Raw genomic sequence first — 19743 nt, 5'->3', positions numbered from 1 at the left:
TAAGAGACGCTTACCTACATGTTCATTGCTAGGGGGTTCTTGCTTGATGCCAGGGGCTTCATGCTCGATGCCAAGGGGGCTTCATGCTTGTTACCAAGGGGGAATACATGCTTGTTGTCAAGAGGAGTTGTTAAATGCTCATTGCAAAGGGGGAGTGGGAATTGCTCGTTGCTAAGGGGGAATACATGCTTGTTGCTAAGGGGGAGTGAATTGTTCCTAGCCTAGGGGGGAGTCAAATGCTCATTGTAAAATGGAAGTGAATTTGCTTGTGGGGGGGGGGGGGTGGAATTGCTAGATGCCAAGGGGGAGGGTTATTGCTTGTTGCCAGAGGGGAGTGAAATTGCTCATTACCAGGGGGGGGGGGGGGAATTGCTCATTGCCAAGGGGGAGGGAATTGCTTATTGCCATGGGGGAGGGAATTGCTCCTTACCAAGGGGGAGGGTATTGTTCGTTGCCAAGGGGGAGGATATTGCTCGTTGCCAAGGGGGAGGATATTGCTCGTTGCCAAGGGGGAGGATATTGCTCGTTGCCAAAGGGGAGGCTTATTGCTAGTTTCCAGGGACCTATTAGAGATATGGCAGCCGGGCAGAATAGGACTGTACGCTGCCCGGCTGTATAGTCACTGTCCAACTTCTAAGCAAAGCAGCAGCTCTGTCCCCATTGATATCTTCATTCAATACTCCCGCTGAACCGCGAGCCAGGAGCTCGTGGCCGGCAGCCAATCAGGAGCGGCATTAGTGGTCACTCCTGATTGGCTGCCAGACCACAAGCTCCTATTGGCTCGCTGTCCAGCGGGACTATTGACGGTATCGACGGGGATGGAGTTGCTTGTTTGCTTAGAAGTTAGCCAGTGACTACACAACCGGGCAGCGTACAGCCCTATTCTGCCCGGCTGTCATTTCTTCTAAATTGTGTGTGTGGCGGTCGGCGGTCTAACGGGTGGTCTGGTGCACCCCTTAGATTTGCCTATGATTGTGGCGCTCACAAAGACAAAGAGAGGATGCAAAAAAACCTTGCAATCATAATGCACAATTAAGCATACATGTTGATTTATTTGCCACAACTGGTACAGAAACTGGTTCACCTGATCTTTGGATGAGACCTGTTCCCCTTCTTTCATAAGTATTTAACACATGCGTTGTTGATGCTTATCACTATTACACTAGTTTGTTTATATATTGTGACAAGGAATTACACTGAATACACTGGATGCCTTTGGGCGTTGTTTTGATTGATTTGCTCCCCCGCTTGTTTGCACAGGGAGCAATGTTTTCTTTCTGGGCATGTGCATACGCTGGGTGCGACCGGGCAATGTGAATTGCTAGTTCACCTTCCCGTTCACACCTAGCAGTGTGGGCGTAGGGCGGTGGAAATGGGCTGCATCCATGGGAACACCCAGTGTTTCATGGGTGTTCCGATGAAAACGCTGGGCGTTCCCATGGAAATTAGGCAGTGATGTGGGTGCCGGGGCAGGCAGCTGACGTCAGCGGATGTCAGCTGCCTGCCCGCTTCTCATACAGGGAGCACGAAAGCTAAGACACCTGAGAGTGTTGTGCGCCTTCCAAATCATTCGATGGTTGGCAGCCGTGCAGGGGGATTCGTAGAGTGAGGGCGGGGGTGGCTGTGAGAGTGGAGGGCACCATTTCATCCACACATAATTCTGCAACTTTCACAGCGTTGCGTGTGAACCAGAATAAGGCCTTTATTCAGATCTGATCGCAGTACAAATTTGTTCTCAAAATGAGCAAAACCATGGGGGTTATTCTAGTTCATTCTTTCTGACAAAATCCTTCTTAGATGGACAAAACCATGTGCACTGCGGGTGGGGCAGATGTAACTTGTGCAGAGAGAATTAGATTTGGGTGGGGTTTTCTTCAAAGTGAGATCTATATTGCAGTGTAAAATAAAGCAGTCAGTATTTTCCCTGCACAGAAACAAAATAACTCACCCAAATCTAATTCTCTCTGCACAAAATACATCTGCCCCCCTGCAGTGCACATGGTTTTGTCCATCTGAGAAGGATTTTGTCAGAAAGAATGAACTAGAATAAACCCCCATGTGCACTGCATGTGGGGCAGATGTAACATGTAGAGAGAGTTAGATCTGTGTGAGTTATTTTGTTTCTGTGCAGGATAAATACTGGCTGCATTATTTTTACACTGCAATTTAGATTTCAGTTTCAACACACCCCACCCAAATGTAACATCTGCCCCACCTGCAGTGCACTTGGTTTTGCCCATTTTCCAACCAAATTTGTACTGCAATCAGATCTGAATAAGGGCCTAAGTGTGCAACAGCATTCCGGTATGTTCATATGATTACAGTACAGCAGCATACAAGTGTCAGCAGCACAGTTCACCATACTCCTCACAGCTTGCAATGGCCCTATTGTTGCCCACACCTCCAGCCTATCACCTGGGCGCTACTTCACCATCAGGAGCCATTGCCCTCTGCCCTGGACAAAGATTTAACAGAAAACCACAGGTGCTGCTAATCAACCAAACCTTGATCACCTCTTTGGAAAAATCTGGACTGGATCTCATCCTGCTGCTGCTGTTCTAAAACCTGTTTCAGATACATACCTCCCAACATGACCCATTCCTGGAGGGACACAATGCTCTGTTTGTGGACTTCCCTCTTAATTTATGATTGCTATCACCTGTGGTGAATCACATTTCTTACCCATTAACCTGTTTAAACAGGTGATGGCAATCAGGGGCTGGCTGGCAACTTTCAGCCTGGGGGGCAACACAAGCAAGTGGCCCACCACCATCACCATCGTTTGACCACCCTATCCTCTCCCCTCTATGTAGTATGCAGCAATTATTAAACAATCATTCCCCCCACACACACCCCCAAAACAGGGACAGTGCGCGCCGGAGGCGCGCTGCAAAATTTTACACTGTAATGCCCATTACACATAATGCCACACACCGTAATGCCCATTACACATAAAGCCAACACCGTAATGCCCATTAAACATAATGCCACACACCGTAAAGCCAATTAAACAAAGTCCATTACACATAATGCCAACAACGCAATGCCCATTACACATATTGCCACACCGTAATGCCCATTACACATAATGCCACACACCGTAATGCCCAATAAACATATATTTTCATGCTTTAACCCGTGAAGTGGCACTGTTTGTTCATTACAGTTTTTTCTAGCAGGGTCAGCTTGAGCTCAGCCTCCATGAGCTCCTCCAGGGCCCCCTCAATACATGCAGCATGAACAGCTCCTTGTTCCTGCCTGGTGCAGGGCCACTCATGCTCCCGCCGGCGGCCTCCGCAGGTAAACTGAAACCCGCCCCCCCCTCTTGGCAGCCCTAGGTAAATGCTCATTGCCTAGGGGTTTCTTTTAAACAGCGCGCCAGCGCTACCCGAAGCCGCACTTCCGGGTAGCGCTGGCCGCGCTTTCAGGGCCGGTGCTAGGGTGTTCGGCGCCTCTCTGCAAACTCTAAATTTGCGCCCTCTCTTCCATACTACACATAATGACCAAAAGTAATGCAGGTCATGCCTAATGCCCACAGTATTGCCACCTACACATAATACACAGAGTACTGCAGGTTACACCTAATGCCCACAGTAATGCTGCTTACACATAATGCCAACAACAATACATCTTACACATAATGCCCAGAGTAATGCAGGCTACACATAATGCCCATAGTACCAGTTGCTTAAACATAATGCCTAGACTACAGGAATGCAGGTTACACATAATGCTGCTTACACATTATGCCCCATACACATAATGCTCATTGTAGTGCCCCATACATAAAATAAACAAAGTATATATATATATATATAGCTGTGTGAATGTCAGGCAGTGAAAGTCTATTGTAGTGGCACGCACCTTTATTATAGTAAGAGAGCGTGGCCTCTCTGTCTGTGTCCTGGCTTCCGCAGTGTGTCCCGCACCATGAGGGAGCCTGTGTGCGTGCCGTGGAGTCTGACAGCATCTCACAGCAGTGGGGGACAGCGCGAGTTAAGCGGCAGGCTGCAGACGGCCAAGAGTGCTGCAGCCAGTGCCGAAATTGAATTAAATGCCCCCACTTCAATGTCCAGCGCCGCCGTTGCCTGTCATATATTTTGACAGGTGCGGACTGTGGCAGCCGGCAGCCCGCAGCTATTGTACAGGACGGGGAGTAAAGCGCCTACCTGCTTTGCGCGCCGGCCCTGCGTGCTGTCATACTCTGACAGACACTAGAGGTACAGCAGTACCTCTAGTGTCTGTCTCCTCCAAGGCGGCGGCCATTTTTGGAGGGGCCGTCGCCATGGAGGCCTGTGTGCCGCAGCAGGACCCGATGACGTCTGCGGCAGCAGGGCAATGTGAGTACACACAGCCGGCCCAGCCACTACGTACATACCGGCCCGGGGGGCATGTGGCATCCTGCCCCCCGGCCCAGCCCGCCCCTGATGGCAATCATAAATTAAGAGGGAAGTCCAGAAAAAGAGCATTGTGTTCCTCCTGGAGAGGGCCATGTTGGGAGGTATGCGGATAGTTCACATTCACTCCATGTGAACTTATGCTGCCACAATATGATACTACTGCATAGGGCTGGGGTAGCCAACTCCAGTCCTCGAAAGCTACCAACAGTTAATGTTTTCCAGATCTCCTCACAGAATCACAAGTGATGTAATTAGCTTCACCTGTGGATCATTTATAATGTGCCAGCGAGTAATGAGTGCACCTTTGCAGCAGCTAGGTTGTCTGGAAAATGTGAACTGTTGGTAGCTCTCGAGGACTGTAGTTGGCTGACACTGGCATAGGGACACTATGGGCGAGATGTACTAAGCCTTGAAAAGGGATAAAATGGAGAGTGATAAACCAACAACCTAAATTTAATTTTCAAGCACAGTCTGTGACAAGGCAGTTATGAGCTGATTGGCTGGTACTTTATCACTATTATATGACTTTTCAAGCTTAGTACATCTGGCCCTCTGTTCTATAGTGCAAGTGAGGTATTTTTTGTTTCATTATATACAGAGCCAATGACAATGGTGAGACATTAGATGCTGCAGTAGAGTAACCCTATGTGAGCTAAATGTTTTTTTGTTTTTTGTTTTCTTCAGAATTTGGGCACTAATCCACAATCTGGGAAATCTGATCTAATCTAACTAAGAGGCATTAGAACAGGGGTGGCCAAACCGGTCCTCGAGATCTACCAACGGTCCACGTTTTCCAGGTTACCTAGCTGGTGCACAGCTGTAGTCATTTTCTAACTGTCACATTTTAAAACATGCTGCATTCATTTCTACTATAGATCCACAGGTTGCCTGGAAAACCTGCACCGTTGGTAGATCTTGAGGACAGGTTTGGCCATCCCTGCATTAGAATATAAAGCTGCCCTTGGACATATATGACACACTAGTAATGCTGGCCTAACATCAGACCAACTTTCTTCCAACCATCCAACTATTTGCCTGGATGGAATAAAAATATGGTACTGGATGGGAGCAAATGTAATATTTACTTCAGAAATTTGCTACCGGAATCTGGAAAAGGACAAAAACTGTCGCTCAGACACGGTACTGTAATTGAACCTGTTTTATTTAAACAATTTGATTGAATGTTTTTGTCCATTTTCCTGGGTTTGTGAGCACATTTCTGATTGTCCTTTGCTCCCATCCAGTACCATATTTTTATTCCATCCAAGCAACTAGTTGGATGGTTGGAGGAAAGTTGGTCTGATGTGTGGCCAGCATTAGCCTGCTCCAAGCAAAAGCTTTGAAAGCTTTTGCTTCTCCTCACATAATCATATGGAGTAATTAGCCACACCTGTAGATCTTTTAAAATGTGTCAGTGAATAATGAGCGCACCTGTGCACCTGCCAGGTGACATGGAAATGTGAACAGTTGGGGGGGGGGAGAGACCTAAGGTTTGAAAACCACTTTCCTATGAAATGGGTGAACTTGTGTATGTGTTTGTATTCTGAGCATGGGCAGTGTAAAATATCACAAGATGCACCAAGGAACTGGCATAGTACTAAATCTGCATCAGCACCTGTGTGTTTAGCCAGATTAATGCAAAACAAGTAAAAAGGTTTTTATGTATTTGCTAAACAAAATGTACATCACTGTGGAGATGTGTAGCACATTATTTATAAATAAAAAATGATGAGGATGATGGATGTGAAAAAAGTTACTTTAGCAATTGTTTCAGCCTTTTTTTTCTTTATAGTGTAAAGGTCACCTTTGCTTTAAAATTGACACCTTTAATTTTAACAGCTGTCCTAAACAGCAACAATCTGTGTTATTCTGTATACATATTACTTTGCCAGGAAGTTCTCCATTACATGCAAGTGCCTTATTTTGCAAATGTTCCCACCCATTTCTCAGAAAACACGGAGAGCTTCTTCTTGCAGCACAGCCTGCTGGTTCTATATAAGCTGCACAGACTGTCACATCAGCATCTCTCTCCACAAATATGAAGTCTTTCTGTTGTTTGCTAACCTGTGCTGCACTGTCAGCTGTCCTGGCTAGTGAAGAAGGCAATGCTCAAACAGAAAACATGGTTAATGGCTGTCCGATAAAGATGAAGAATGGGGGCAAATGTGATGAAGATGGGAACTGTCCCTACCAGATAACACTGCCTCCAATGTCAATTCAGTTACCTAAGCAATTTCAGCTGTTGGAAAAGACTCTCAAGGAAGTACAAGCCCTTAAAGAGATTGTAAATAACTTAAAGAAATCTTGTCAAGACTGCAAACTGCAGGCAGATGACAACCTGGACAAAGAGACTGTTGAGATCACAGAAGGTGGAAAGGACAGTCAAATAAAAGACCTGGAGTCTAAGGTTAAAAAAATGTCCATCAGCCTGAAGAACGCACGATCCCAGATTACCACCTTGCAGAGCCAGGTAGAGAAGATGGACTCGCTCAGTATCAACAGTGTGGAGGATTACATTGACAATAAGATGGCAAACTTGTCAATTGAACTGAGAAATGGGGACAAGTGCTCCAGCAACTGCCCGCTACTGAAAGACAGCGAAAGTAAGTACAATCAAAAGTACAGTTCTGCATTTCGGAGATATTCATATTAGTCCCTTTACCTGATGATACCAATACCAAAAGTGACCCTACATTGACAGATACTGTGCTAATAGACAATTACAAAAATGTGTATGTTTATAGGTAATACTTTTTGCCCAAAAAAGTAGTGAAGTATTTCTTCTGAATAAACACTGAAAGGATGGTTTACATAAAAAGGTGTTGCTACGGTAGCTTTTGTTTTATAGCTAGTACATAGTAGTACTTAATGCCCCCAACCCGTTAAAACTGGCTGTTAACTTGTACTGTATGTGTGTAATTATCACTTAATTTCATATTATATGATGTTATTCTAATAGTACCAGAAAGCATTGTTTAAACAGCACCTGGTTTTAATAGTCGTAAATGGGAATAACAATGAATTAGGTGACTCACACAGAAAGTTTTGGCGGCCGCAAAATGTTAATTCTCAAGCTATAAAATCACAATTTGTGGTTTGTACATTTAGAGCCAGACCTGTTAACGGTGAAGAGGGCAAGTAACTGTCATAGTGGTGTTGTAGCGCCAGCAACAGCACTGCAATTTGCCCCCCTTGCGGCCTGCCCTCACACTTGCAGATTTTTGTATGCAGCCCTATGAGACAATGGACAAAAATGCGCCAGCCATAAGGTTGTGCCACAAAAAATTACTGTTAATTGTATTGACCCCTTATACCGCTTTCACATTGCAAAAGCCAGTTCGGACCCAGGATCTTCATCTCAGGTACTTTCATATTAAACCCAGGTTGCCCATTATATACAGGGCGACCTGGGTTTAACCCTTCTTATAAACTCATATTGCCAGCCAACAATTGTTGTTGCAATTGTTGTCTTCTATTATGTAAACCGATAATATATTTATGGCAGTGATATAAGCTATATTAAGGGATAGATTGAAAATAAAGTTTCAAACATATAATAAGGAAGTATCCAATTAGCCCCAAAGACACATCTGGAGCGAAATATGGTAGTTTTTTGCTATTTTTCTCAATGTGTTACCCATTCTGTTTTTGGGCTATTCAATTAGATTGCCCAGAAAAAAAACAAAACTCATTTTCTCCTGAACACATAGAGATTCAGTGAAACCTGTGTATTTTTGGTTACTGTGGCCCCGTTGCACTCGAAAAGGCTGCCTTTTGGGGATGTGGTTACCCCCGCTTGAGGCAGGTGAAACCAAATCCCAGATAAGCTACGGCATGCACATTGGATAGCCCTGGGAGAGGCAATTATCCATGATCAGTGATCCCTGGTAATTGGATAACCCTTTTAGTAGAAAAGGAAGAATAAAAATAAAATCATGTTTATAAAAAAAAAAAGCAGAAGTGTAATGAGTCTTCTCCAATGTCAGAAGTAATAAGTATGAGGCACTACAGATTTACCATGCCATTGATAACAGTCAGAGCTATTTTAGTTTAAGAAAACACTTTCAGGTCCAAATAACTGTATAATCTTATGATCTGATGTCTTTACAAGCTTTCATGCAATCTAAACTCTAAACGACAGTATATGAATCAAATATATAAAAAAAATGGGTCAATATTTAATAATGTGACAAAAATAGGCTTGAAAACGACAGAGCAATTAAAAACATTCAGCTACACAAAAACAGGTGCCTGTACAAGTTGGAGTCCGAAGCCGTCCATTGTGCGTAATGTTTTCCAAAATAAATATTTGGCAAATGATCTAAGTATTTGAGAGCAAAGCCTGCTGAGTTCAAAACAACTCCACAGGGGCTTGTTACAGCTAAAGTTCTATAAAAGAGGCGTGTACAGGTGCAGGTAGCTCAGATCACAGAAAAGGTTGTCAGACAATAGAGAATAATTAGATCAGTAAAACAAGTGTCTTTTAATAAATGGTGTGTTTGTTAAATGGTGTGTTTGTGCCAACTTTTGTTATGCTGTTAAGTTAGGGCACATATTGTATCAGGTTCATTGGATTCCATTCCACAAAACCATGTCAGAATAAAATAAGATTGTGTACAGAAGACAAAAACAAATAAAATTACCAGTAGTGAGAAAATGTATGTCATGAATAATTTACTGAATACCAATATAGGTATGCGATCATTGAGTAGACAATGTCTAGGTCGACCATTCATGGTCCACAGTGACTTAGTCGACAGCATGCAATGGTCAACATACCCAAGGTAGATATTGACAAAAGGTCGATGTGAATAAGGTCGACATCAGTTTTTCACGTTTTTTTTTTAGTTTTTTTTTTTAATACTTTACTATCCAAGTGGGCATAGAGTAGCATTTAATAGCATGCAAGGGGACGCTGCACACTTATACGGTGTCCATGTCAACATATACCTCCCAAAAACATGAAACACTCATGTCGACCATGTCTTTGTGTCGACAATTTGTCAATGTCGACCTTGGATATGGGAACAATTCACTGTTGACCTAGTCACTGTCGACCAGTAGCGGTCGAACTAGTGACTGTTTACCTACACATTGTCTACTATATTATACCGTAACCAACAATTTACTCTCCCCGTTATGAAAAGGGCACATTACTTATATAACACTGCCTCCTGTGCATCTGCATAGGAGCCTACAGTGAGCCAAACTGTTCTAAATCCCATTTGTAAAACTTATTTTTTACACTGCCATTTACAGCTAAACTACGATGTGCCCCCTTCCAAACAAAATGTATCTGCATATGTTGGGGTGTATTCAATGATGCTGGCAAGCTGTGACTTCGAGCAGTGCTGCCTGCTCGCTGTCACAGCGAGCAGGGTCAGTATTCAACTGACCCTCCTGCATACGCCGATTCCCCCTTGCTCCATTTTTGGAGCGAGGGGGAATCGGAGTATGTGGACTCTAAAACAGCAAGACTTGCAGCTAAATTCAGCGGTCTTCCTGCATTGGCCGTGAGCCTCGCTGTTTGGGGGAATCCTTGCCGTCCTGTGACAGCGAGGATTCCCCCGGAACGTAGAATAGAATGAACGGCCGGTGCGGGGGTTAAACAGTGAGGATCGCTTGTTTTCTACGATCCCCGCCATTTAACTTCCTTGCCGGCCATTGAGTTTACTCATCCATGTATCAAAACATGGTTGCATCATCTAGCTAGATTTACTCAAAGCTCTAAATGAGCCACAGAATCTTTGCAACTGCTACAATAACATACAGACTATTTCAAGGATACCAGAAAAGGTAACATTTGAAGGGGAAAAAAAGTATCACTAATACCGCTTTCATACTTCCAAAATGTTTCAAAAACCAGTATTTAAAACGGGTCTGAGCCTTCACATTGCAGTAGATTACCGTTTTAAATACCGTTTAAGTAACATTCACATCAGTCAACCCGTTTAATCCCCTGAACACATTTCCAGGCAGAATGCAGGGGACAGCCTATCACAGGTCTGTAATCTGTTGTTTTTACTAAATACCGTTTCAGAGCCATTCTCACTGCATAAAAAATGGCTCTGAAAATTGTAGGACTCTGCTTTTTAAACGTTTTGAAATACTGGTTATCTTTCACCAGTTAATCAACTCTGGCACTTTCCCATTGCAGCCTTAAACGTTTTGAAATGGGAAAAACACAGCAATATACTGTTTAACAAGTGCTGTGTGAAAGGGGTTTTATTCATGATATTTACCAACATATAAAACAAAATACTCATAACAATATTTTCATCTACCAAAGTGCGGTGTTAGCCAGTAAAATAAAAGTGGCAGAACTATTTCAATGCCCAGATAAAATAAAAGGAAAAAAATAAGAGTAAAGTTGGCAAGATGATCAGAATGTTCAGGCCATTTCCTCAATGAGTATAGGATGAAGTATTACTGTTTATGATACATATGGAACATGAAGTTCCATTCACCTCTTTTACTTCCTTTGCACAGTATTTACAGAAGGTTAAGGACAGTACAATATATAACTCACTTTATCTGCAAGTAACAGCTGCTAAGATAAATGTCCGGTCATCCATCAATCAATAATAACGGAAACCTATTTGCTTTTACATTATCCTCCCTTTCCTTTTGGGCAAGCCTAGTCTTGTTTCAGTGATAGTCTTCCTTTATACTTTTAGTTGTGTCTAGTACAAAGTTTTTGAAAGCACATAAAATTAAAATGCAAAAAATATATAGAATTTTGAGTAAAAAAAATCAAAAACCACTATATACAACAAAAGTCATAATAGCTTTAAAGAATTGGTTTGCCACTTGGTTATTTTGCATAGAGGGATTATAGAAAAGGTCTCCTGCAATGATCATGGCCCAAAATACAAAAACCTAAAAATGCCCCCAAAACGGTAGGCACCCCAGACGCTTTGCTGAAACGCATAATCTTAGCCATCCCCTCGGCTGTATAATAGCAGTAATATCGGCATTTTATAGCAGGAGCATCGCTACGGTAATGTGTCATGGCCACCACACCCACCTGTACCGCCTCTTGCCTCCACCCCACCCCCTGTGATGCATCTCCCCATGCACAAGCCTCCCCCATCTTGCCATCCTGGCTGCTCACTCCCTCACAGGAATGAGAAATCCTTAATTATCCAGTCTTAAGCATATAATTAATAAATGGGCTGTCACAAACCTGACTTGATTCACATTTATTTCCTGATGCTGGCCTGGTTCCTAGTTGCTGCTGTTGCAGCTGCTTTCCATTCCTCAGTGATCAACTCCAATGAAGCTTCCTGAGTTCTGCACCAGTCACATGTTCCAGGTACTCAAGGTATAATTCTTGGTTCTGGCTGCTGCTGCAGCTGCAGACAATTAGCAATCACCTGGAGGAATATAAGCCAGCTTCCCAGAGTCCTCCTTGCCTTGAACAACTGTTCATTCTGCTTCCTGAGTGGTTACCCCAGAGACAGAGAGTTCCAAGGCTCCTGGTTATCCAGTCTCCTGTGATCCCATCTCCAAGTGTCCTGCTGCTGCTACTTACCTGGTTCCGGTCATCTCCAGAGACTCCTGCTATTCCATCCTGCGGTTGAGTGAGCAAGCTATTCCCTGCAGAGGATACCACTGGCACTGGCCAGCAATCTCCACTAGCTCCCAGGCTAGACCCCTTGACTCCCAGGCCAAACTACCTTCAAAACCTATCAGTGACTTTCTTCCATCTCAGTCCTGATCTGCCGACAGGCACTGTCTACCTCAGTCGACACTCAGCTTCTGCCGTCTATTCCTGACTAACAACATCTGTGTCATCCCTGACGTCCATCAGTTGCAGCATCTGAGTATTGTCACGTTATCATCTATTGTCGACATTGTGTCAACTGTTTCCCAAAGGGCCTCCAGAGACTCTGTGCTTCCGTCATCTCCTGGTGACTAACAACATCCGTGTCATCTCCGACGTCCACCAGTTGCCGCATTCAAGCATTGTCACACCTACATCTGTTGTCGACATCCTGTGTCAACTGTTTTCCCAAGTGTCTCCAGAGGTTCTGTCACTCTCTCCAGGTTATCTACATCATGTACTGACGACGCCCAGGTCATCACCACTGGCTCCCAGGCCATCCCGCAGCTCCCAGGCTGCCAACTGTCATCACCGGCTTCCAGGCCGTCTCGCAGCTTCCAGGCTGCCAACTACAACTCCCAGGCCATCCCGCAGCTCCCAGGCTGCCAACTGTCATCACCGGCTTCCAGGCCGTCTCGCAGCTTCCAGGCTGCCTACTACAACTCCGGCTCCCAGGCCATCCCGCAGCTCCCAGGCTGCCAACTGTCATCTCCGGCTCCCAGGCCGTCTCGCAGCTTCCAGGCTGCCAACTACAACTCCAGCTCCCAGGCCATCCCGCAGCTCCCAGGCTGCCAACTGTCATCTCTGGCTCCCAGGCTGTCTCACAGCTTCCAGGCTGTCAACTATCTTCCCCGGCTCTCAGGCCGTCTCCAAAGACATTTCCTCATTTCTCCAGTGTCCTCACTCCCAGCCCGCGTCCAGAGGACCAGGACAGGGCGCCGCGACCTGCTTGCCAGATGCAGCCAAGCCCATAGTTCCTTGCGGGACTCCCTGGTGAACACCGCTGGTAAGTTAGACTCCGCGCCCCTGCTTCTGGTCTCCGCCAACCCTCTGGTTCGCTCTGCTCGGGTTCCCAGTGTATGTCAGATATAAAGTCTCTTGCTCAAATCTACTCCCAGAGTTCCTCCTGTGTCAGCGAGGCTCCCAAGACTCCAGGCTTCCCAGTCTCATCTGAGAATCCATCCAGTTGCTATACCTGTGCCTCCAGTCGTCTCCCATCTGACTGTCGACATCCTACGTCGACAACTCCCGCAGCTTCCAGACTGTTCACTGTCAGTAACCAACACTGAGTTACTGTGCCCTGCTTTCCCTGTGTAGGTCATACCAAACCTTCTATATCCTGCTACCCAGCGCCCTCCACTGGCCCACCACGGTCACAGCCGAGTACACAAGAACCCTCGGTGCTGACATGGGCCCCCAAATTGTTGATAGTGGTTCTTTTCTTTGGATATATGGATTTTCCTTATTTATCAAACTCGCTAAATATTATAGACATCACTAGTGATAGTTACTGCAGGGCAAAGCATGGGAAAGGTATGAATTAGATACTTAATAGTGGGGATAACTGCATGTCATCATAAGATGGCTATAAATAAAAACAATACATTTTATTATTCAATTAAAAAAAATTATTTCTTTTTTCATGTGTTATTAAAATTATGATGAGGGGCAATAGAAAATAGGACCTTGGGGTATATTTACTAATAAGGCAGTTCAATTGAAATGGGATGTTACACATAGCCATCAGATTCTGTTATCTTCCAGAAGATCATCCAGCATCCCGCACCATCGGCAACCTGGGTCCCTATAACATATGTCCCACAATATTGTATTTATTACCAGGCAATTGTTACAAGCACATAGTATATGTTAATTTAAGCTATAGGACCGCATTCAGATTTTAGACTTTTATATTTATTTCACTTGACTGTTTTTTTTTTTATTGGGCTATATTTATATACAGTAGATTTTTTGAGTCGTTATAAGTGCAGACTCCATCTTTTCTATTCTGTGCTATAAAATTATGTCTGTAGTCTAAAGAATGAACTGTATTGGGTAATTTACCATTTATAGTCCATATGGAGTTTTCAAATGTAAAAAGAAAAAGGCGTGTTTTATAAATATAATACACAAAAAGCACAGTTTAGAATTTCCCAAACTCAGTCTCAATGTCACTCTAATAGTCCAGAATTTAAAACTATCCATTTGTGTACACAAATGGTCTACTCAAACAGAATGAGGTACTAAGTAAAGTAAGTCAACTCTGCTTAAGCATGGATATTCTTAAAATCTGGATGGTTATGGTGCCTTGAGGACCAAGTATGGGAACCACTGGCATAGACCCAACATATATAATTTCTTAAATAAGCAAAGATGTGGTAAGGTAGGTCTCATTGTGTTAGTAGTGGTGTCTGAATTAGACAGCTAAATAGGTTTCTTTTTTTTTTTTCTCTAGGCATTCAGCTCCTCTACAAAGATTGCTCTGACTACTACAAATGGGGTAAAAGACTTAACGGTGTTTACCAAGTCATGCCAGATCCCAAAAATAAGACATTTGGAGTATACTGTGACATGGAGTCTATGGGCGGAGGATGGACAGTGGTGCAAATCCGTATAAATGGCAGCATAAGCTTCAACCGGACATGGAGTGAATACAAAGCTGGTTTCGGTAATCTTAGTGGAGAGTTCTGGCTTGGGAATGATAAAATACATCTCTTGACCAAAAGCAATAATATGATGTTAAGAATAGAACTTGAAGATTTTAAGGGGGTTAAGGAATATGCCAAGTATGACCAGTTCTATGTGGCCAATGAATACCTGAAGTATAGACTGTCTGTCAGTGGCTATAGTGGAACGGCTGGGGATGCTCTCCATTTTAGCAAGAAATACAACCACGACCAGAAATTCTTTACTACCCCTGACAGAGACAATGATAGATATCCATCTGGGAATTGTGGCACTTATTATAGTTCCGGATGGTGGTTCGATGCATGCATGTCCGCAAATCTCAATGGCAAATATTATGAGAAAGATTACAAGGGAATTCGCAATGGGATTTTCTGGGGCACATGGAAAGGAGTTTCCGAGGAGCAAATCCACAGTTTTAGGCAAACGTTTAAGTATGTCAGAATGATGATAAGACCAAAAGACTTCTCACCATAAATCAAATGTGGCTATATATTATTTGGGATAATGTAAAAACATTTATTAAATGTGTTTGTGAAGTTTATTGAGTAATAACTGATCTCCACCTAGTCTGCAAAACAAACGGGTAACTTATAAACCACTGAATTGTAAAAGTGCATTTTCAGGACGTCAGACACTTGCTTTGCATGATTGTGCTGGTTTACAGAAACTTACGCAGGCCAAGATTGCAGCATCAGTAGTGGTGCAAACATGTGAGCGATTAGAGGTTTGTCATAATGATGTTCTTTGTGAAGAGTGACTAACACGGGGGCGGGAGGTGTTGGGGGGGTTGGGGTTAATAATTAACAGGCCCAGTCTTGTCTGAAGACTCCGGTCCAGCAATAGAGGAGAAATGCCCACTTCTTTGCTAAGCAATATTCCCTTTGTGGTGGCACCATAAGAATAGTTGTAATGAGCAGTTGTGTCCATGTTTGGCCATTCCCTCATCAAGCATCCAGGCTGCCATATCTGCCTTGGCAGCTCTGGATCTAGCCATATGAGATTTCCAATAATGGACACTACTCAGAAAGGGTGGAGGAGAGGCTGCACAGCATCCTCAATAATCAATTATCTATCATCCCTGAAGTCAGTTTTTACTACTATTATTATTATAGGATGCACTTCGTAAATTCCAATATGTGACACATGTGATTGAGGGGCAGATGTATTAACCCAGGTGAAGTGATAAAGGGGTTTATTCTAGTTCATTCTTTCTGACAAAATCCTTCTTAGATGGACAAAACCATGTGCACTGCAGGGGGGCAGATGTAACATGTGCAGAGAGAATTAGATTTGGGTGAGTTATTTTGTTTCTGTGCAGGGAAAATACTGACTGCATGATTTTACACTTCAATATAGATCTCACTTTGAAGAAAAACCCCACCCAAATCTAATTCTCTCTGCACAAGTTACATCTGCCCCACCCGCAGTGCACATGGTTTTGTCCATCTAAGAAGGATTTTGTCAGAAAGAATGGACTAGAATAACCCCCAAAGTGTGGATAAAGTAGAAGTGATGAAACACCAGCCAATCAATTCCTAACTGTAACACAGCTGATTAGCTGGTGCGTTATCACCTTCCACTTTATCACATCACCACTTCATCTTCCCCTGAGCCTTTATATAGAGGACAATGGAACTTATATTGTAAAAAAAACTTGGCATGATAGCAGTTTGAATGCAGATGCACTTAGGTGAACACAGATATACTACTTAATTTAGTTATATTCTAAATGAATCCACAGTCTCATCAGGTTGTGTCCAAGATGCATTTTTCAGCATAAAGATACCCAGTGCTAGCAGAGTCTCACAAGACCCAGTGTGCTGTTGGGTGCAAATGTAGAAAAGATGTACGAAAATAACTCATCTTTAGTTCAGAACTTCTCTAATTTTTATCAATTTAATGAGATTTACCACAAAAATATATAAGAACATAAAACAGAAATGAATAAAAAAGATGGTCCTAAAGTGGATGAGGTAGACTCAATGTTATATAGACACTGGTGGACATGTAGGCTCACTTATACAAATAAAGGTGCATGACAGTTCAGCATAATGTGTGCTACATAAAAAAATCATTAGTGCAGGGTAATGAACATCATTTATGTTTGCCATAGAGTATGACCCCTATGAAATATGGTATTTTGTGACATTAGAATGGTCTTAAATTGTTTGTCAAATGAGTATGCCACATCCAAAATAACATTATCTATATAACAGACTCACATTTATGTAGATGACATGCCCTTCTGCAACATTTATTAAATATATTGATACATTTCAGATACCCATTTGTGTATTTGATGAATACCTACTGTGTATACGATCTAGGAAATGCTGTCTGGTCCTTGAATTAAACCCCAAACAGGCAGGTTTGCTCTGTACATCAGTGACGGATTAAGCACAGGGCGACAGGGGCGGTCACCTCGGGGCCCCCACACTGGCACTGCTGCTGGTGGGGCCTCCTGTCACCCCATGTTTGGGCAGTGGGGTCGGGCAGCGCAGGCGGGCAGGGGGTCACTGCATCGGTCTGGGCGGTCAGTGCCAGGGTCCCTGCCGAGGATGGAAAGTCAGCAGCGGGGTCCCTGCATGGGATAGGAACTAGTAGTCAATACCACTACTAGTTCTCATCTGCCGCAGGGACTTTGCATATGCTGCAGGGACCACGGCACTGACTGCTCAAACCGCTGCAGGGACAACCTGTGTTGCCCAGGTAACAACCTCCCCTGGGAATGTGTCTGTAGCGGTGTGTTTGTGATGGCCCCCACAGACCTTAATCCGGTAATAAGGGGACAGAAATATTGGCACCTCTTGCTGAACACTTCTGTGACTTAAGTCTCACTTTTGATTGAAGACTTGTGAGTGGTTATTGTTATATATATATATATATATATATATATATATATATATATATATATATATATGCAATAGCAATGGCGGCACTCGCAGGACGTCAAAAATGAAGGTAAATAATTCCACACAGGGACCCGCTGACGTGGTTCAACGTTTCAGTCTTGTTCAGACTTTTATCAAGAACAGAGGCATACATATATATATATATATATATATATATATATATAACTACTCCTCATCTCTATGAGGTGAAGTACCACCACTGACCACTAGAGGCCACTCGGCAGACCAAACTCCTTTGTGTGCTAAAAGATGTCGTAACAGAAAGTGAAGACAAATGCAGGGACACTGATCTGTTTTAACCTTGCTGGATGGAGAGAGGAAGCTGTGAAGACAGAGATTGGAGGTAGAAGAAGATAGGGACTGGGGGTGGGGGTGAGTGTTTGTGGACTATAAAACGGCGACAACTCAAAGTGAAAATAAAAGTTGTCACAGCTCAAAGTGAATGTGCATCACAGCAGCCATAATTTTGATGGGTTTTTAACTAGTTAATGTTTATTTATATAACTACCACAGCATTTCCCACACGGTACACACCCTTTCTGGATGTGCGCTAATGCCCTGATTTCTACTTTTGGAGAATGCAGGGAGGTTAATGTTAGTACGCCCACATTTGCACAATTAAAGCAAGTAGTGGTAAAGTGGTGTGGAATGGCATGGGAGGATTAAGTCAGAAAATACTTTCTTCAGTAATTACCTTTAGATTGCTTGGTGCAGTTATTTCTTATAAATCATTACCACATGTCTTGTTGCTCCACTAGGAAGCTGGTAGCTCACCTGCACACCATTAGATATTATTTTCAAGGCTTATTTTAGGAGAACCCCAATTTTTATGTATATATACAATGGGGGTGCTGTTCCTCACAGTCAATGGTATACGTTTTTTACAAAGAAGGAAGAAAGGGACTGCTTAGAGGGGAACGCACTAATTAAGGCTTATTTTAGGAGAACCCCAATTTTTATGTATATATACAATGGGGGTGCTGTTCCTCACAGTCAATGGTATACGTTTTTTACAAAGAAGGAAGAAAGGGACTGCTTAGAGGGGAACGCACTTTAGTGCGTTCCCCTCTAAGCAGTCCCTTTCTTCCTTCTTTGTAAAAAATCATTACCACATCAAGAAATTCATTATCACATCATTAATATAAAACTAGTTCATTTCTATGACAGACTGCATGTATAACATTGTCCTGTTCATGCCACTGTACCACTAGCAGGAAACAGCTGTACTCAAACATAGCTTTTATCATTACCTTTGTAAATGACGTAGCAATCTGGAGACAATAGAGTCATTTGATATATTTGTGATAGTATTTATTCTATGTATTTATCAGCTTGTTTTGCACTTACTCATTTAAGTATGAAAACATTTTGCTTTTTCAGATTTTCATAAAAGGTAATATCTTGTGTATATATTTTTGTCTAAAGAATGCTCTAAAATATTCAATAAAACATATTTTGACAGTTTGCTTTGGTGAGTACTAATAAAACACACATTCTAATTTTGCTTCCTATTTTTTTTATAATCAGTAAGGGGCTTTCACTTCCTGTTCTGGAATGTCAGAAATGTTCTTTAAAAAGGGACGTTTCCATGTAAGGGTTTAAGTTTATCTTGTAAAATATTAAAATAAATATCTGTTCCACTGTAAACTAAAAGCTGCTATTGTATAAAACATCTTCATACCTGGCATTTTAGCTCACAAAAACAATGGATTTAGAATTAAGATATATTTTACAGTCATAAGATGAAGCAGTAATATTTATTCATGGAACAGCATGTGCTTAGATGGAAAAACACAGAAAAATAACATAAGTGGACTCATTAAATAAATAAATAGGATTGCTTTTTGCTATTGTGGAACAAGGAACTGGAGTAGAATTCTTCCTGGCCAAGTCTTTTTCTACTCATTTCCAGTAGGGATGCCAGTCCCGGGGCATTTTTCAATCCAAGTATTCGGGATTGAAAAATGTTCAATACCGGGATTCCTGGGATTGAGTTAGTCAATGTAGAGACAAACTTTAATCTCCCCTCATGTCATTTACCAACAAGCCGGGGGGCTGCAGAGGTCAAGAGGTGGGCCAGAGCCATGCGGAGCAGTGCTGGAGGCTGGAGCGGTGCCGCAGTTGTGAGCTGGGCGGA

The 19743-nt window shown here is 43.0% G+C and overlaps 2 protein-coding genes across 4 annotated transcripts in view; one reads left to right on the top strand and one right to left on the bottom strand.

The window, feature by feature from the left end:
- The window catches only part of CCDC146 (coiled-coil domain containing 146), a 123168-nt gene that overhangs the window by 85977 nt on the left and 17448 nt on the right, over nt 1-19743 (bottom strand). The window lies entirely within an intron of this gene.
- FGL2 (fibrinogen like 2) lies at nt 6352-19067 on the top strand. The gene is made up of 2 exons (XM_083183037.1): nt 6352-7003; nt 14462-19067. The coding sequence occupies exons 1-2, from the start codon at nt 6439-6441 to the stop codon at nt 15166-15168; spliced, it is 1272 nt and encodes a 423-aa protein (XP_083039163.1). The 5' UTR covers nt 6352-6438; the 3' UTR covers nt 15169-19067.

This window comes from Crinia signifera, chromosome 4, assembly GCF_055691185.1.
Source record: "Crinia signifera chromosome 4, ASM5569118v1, whole genome shotgun sequence".
In the NCBI taxonomy this organism is placed as follows: domain Eukaryota; kingdom Metazoa; phylum Chordata; class Amphibia; order Anura; family Myobatrachidae; genus Crinia; species Crinia signifera.
This window is presented reverse-complemented; position numbering and strand designations above follow the sequence as displayed.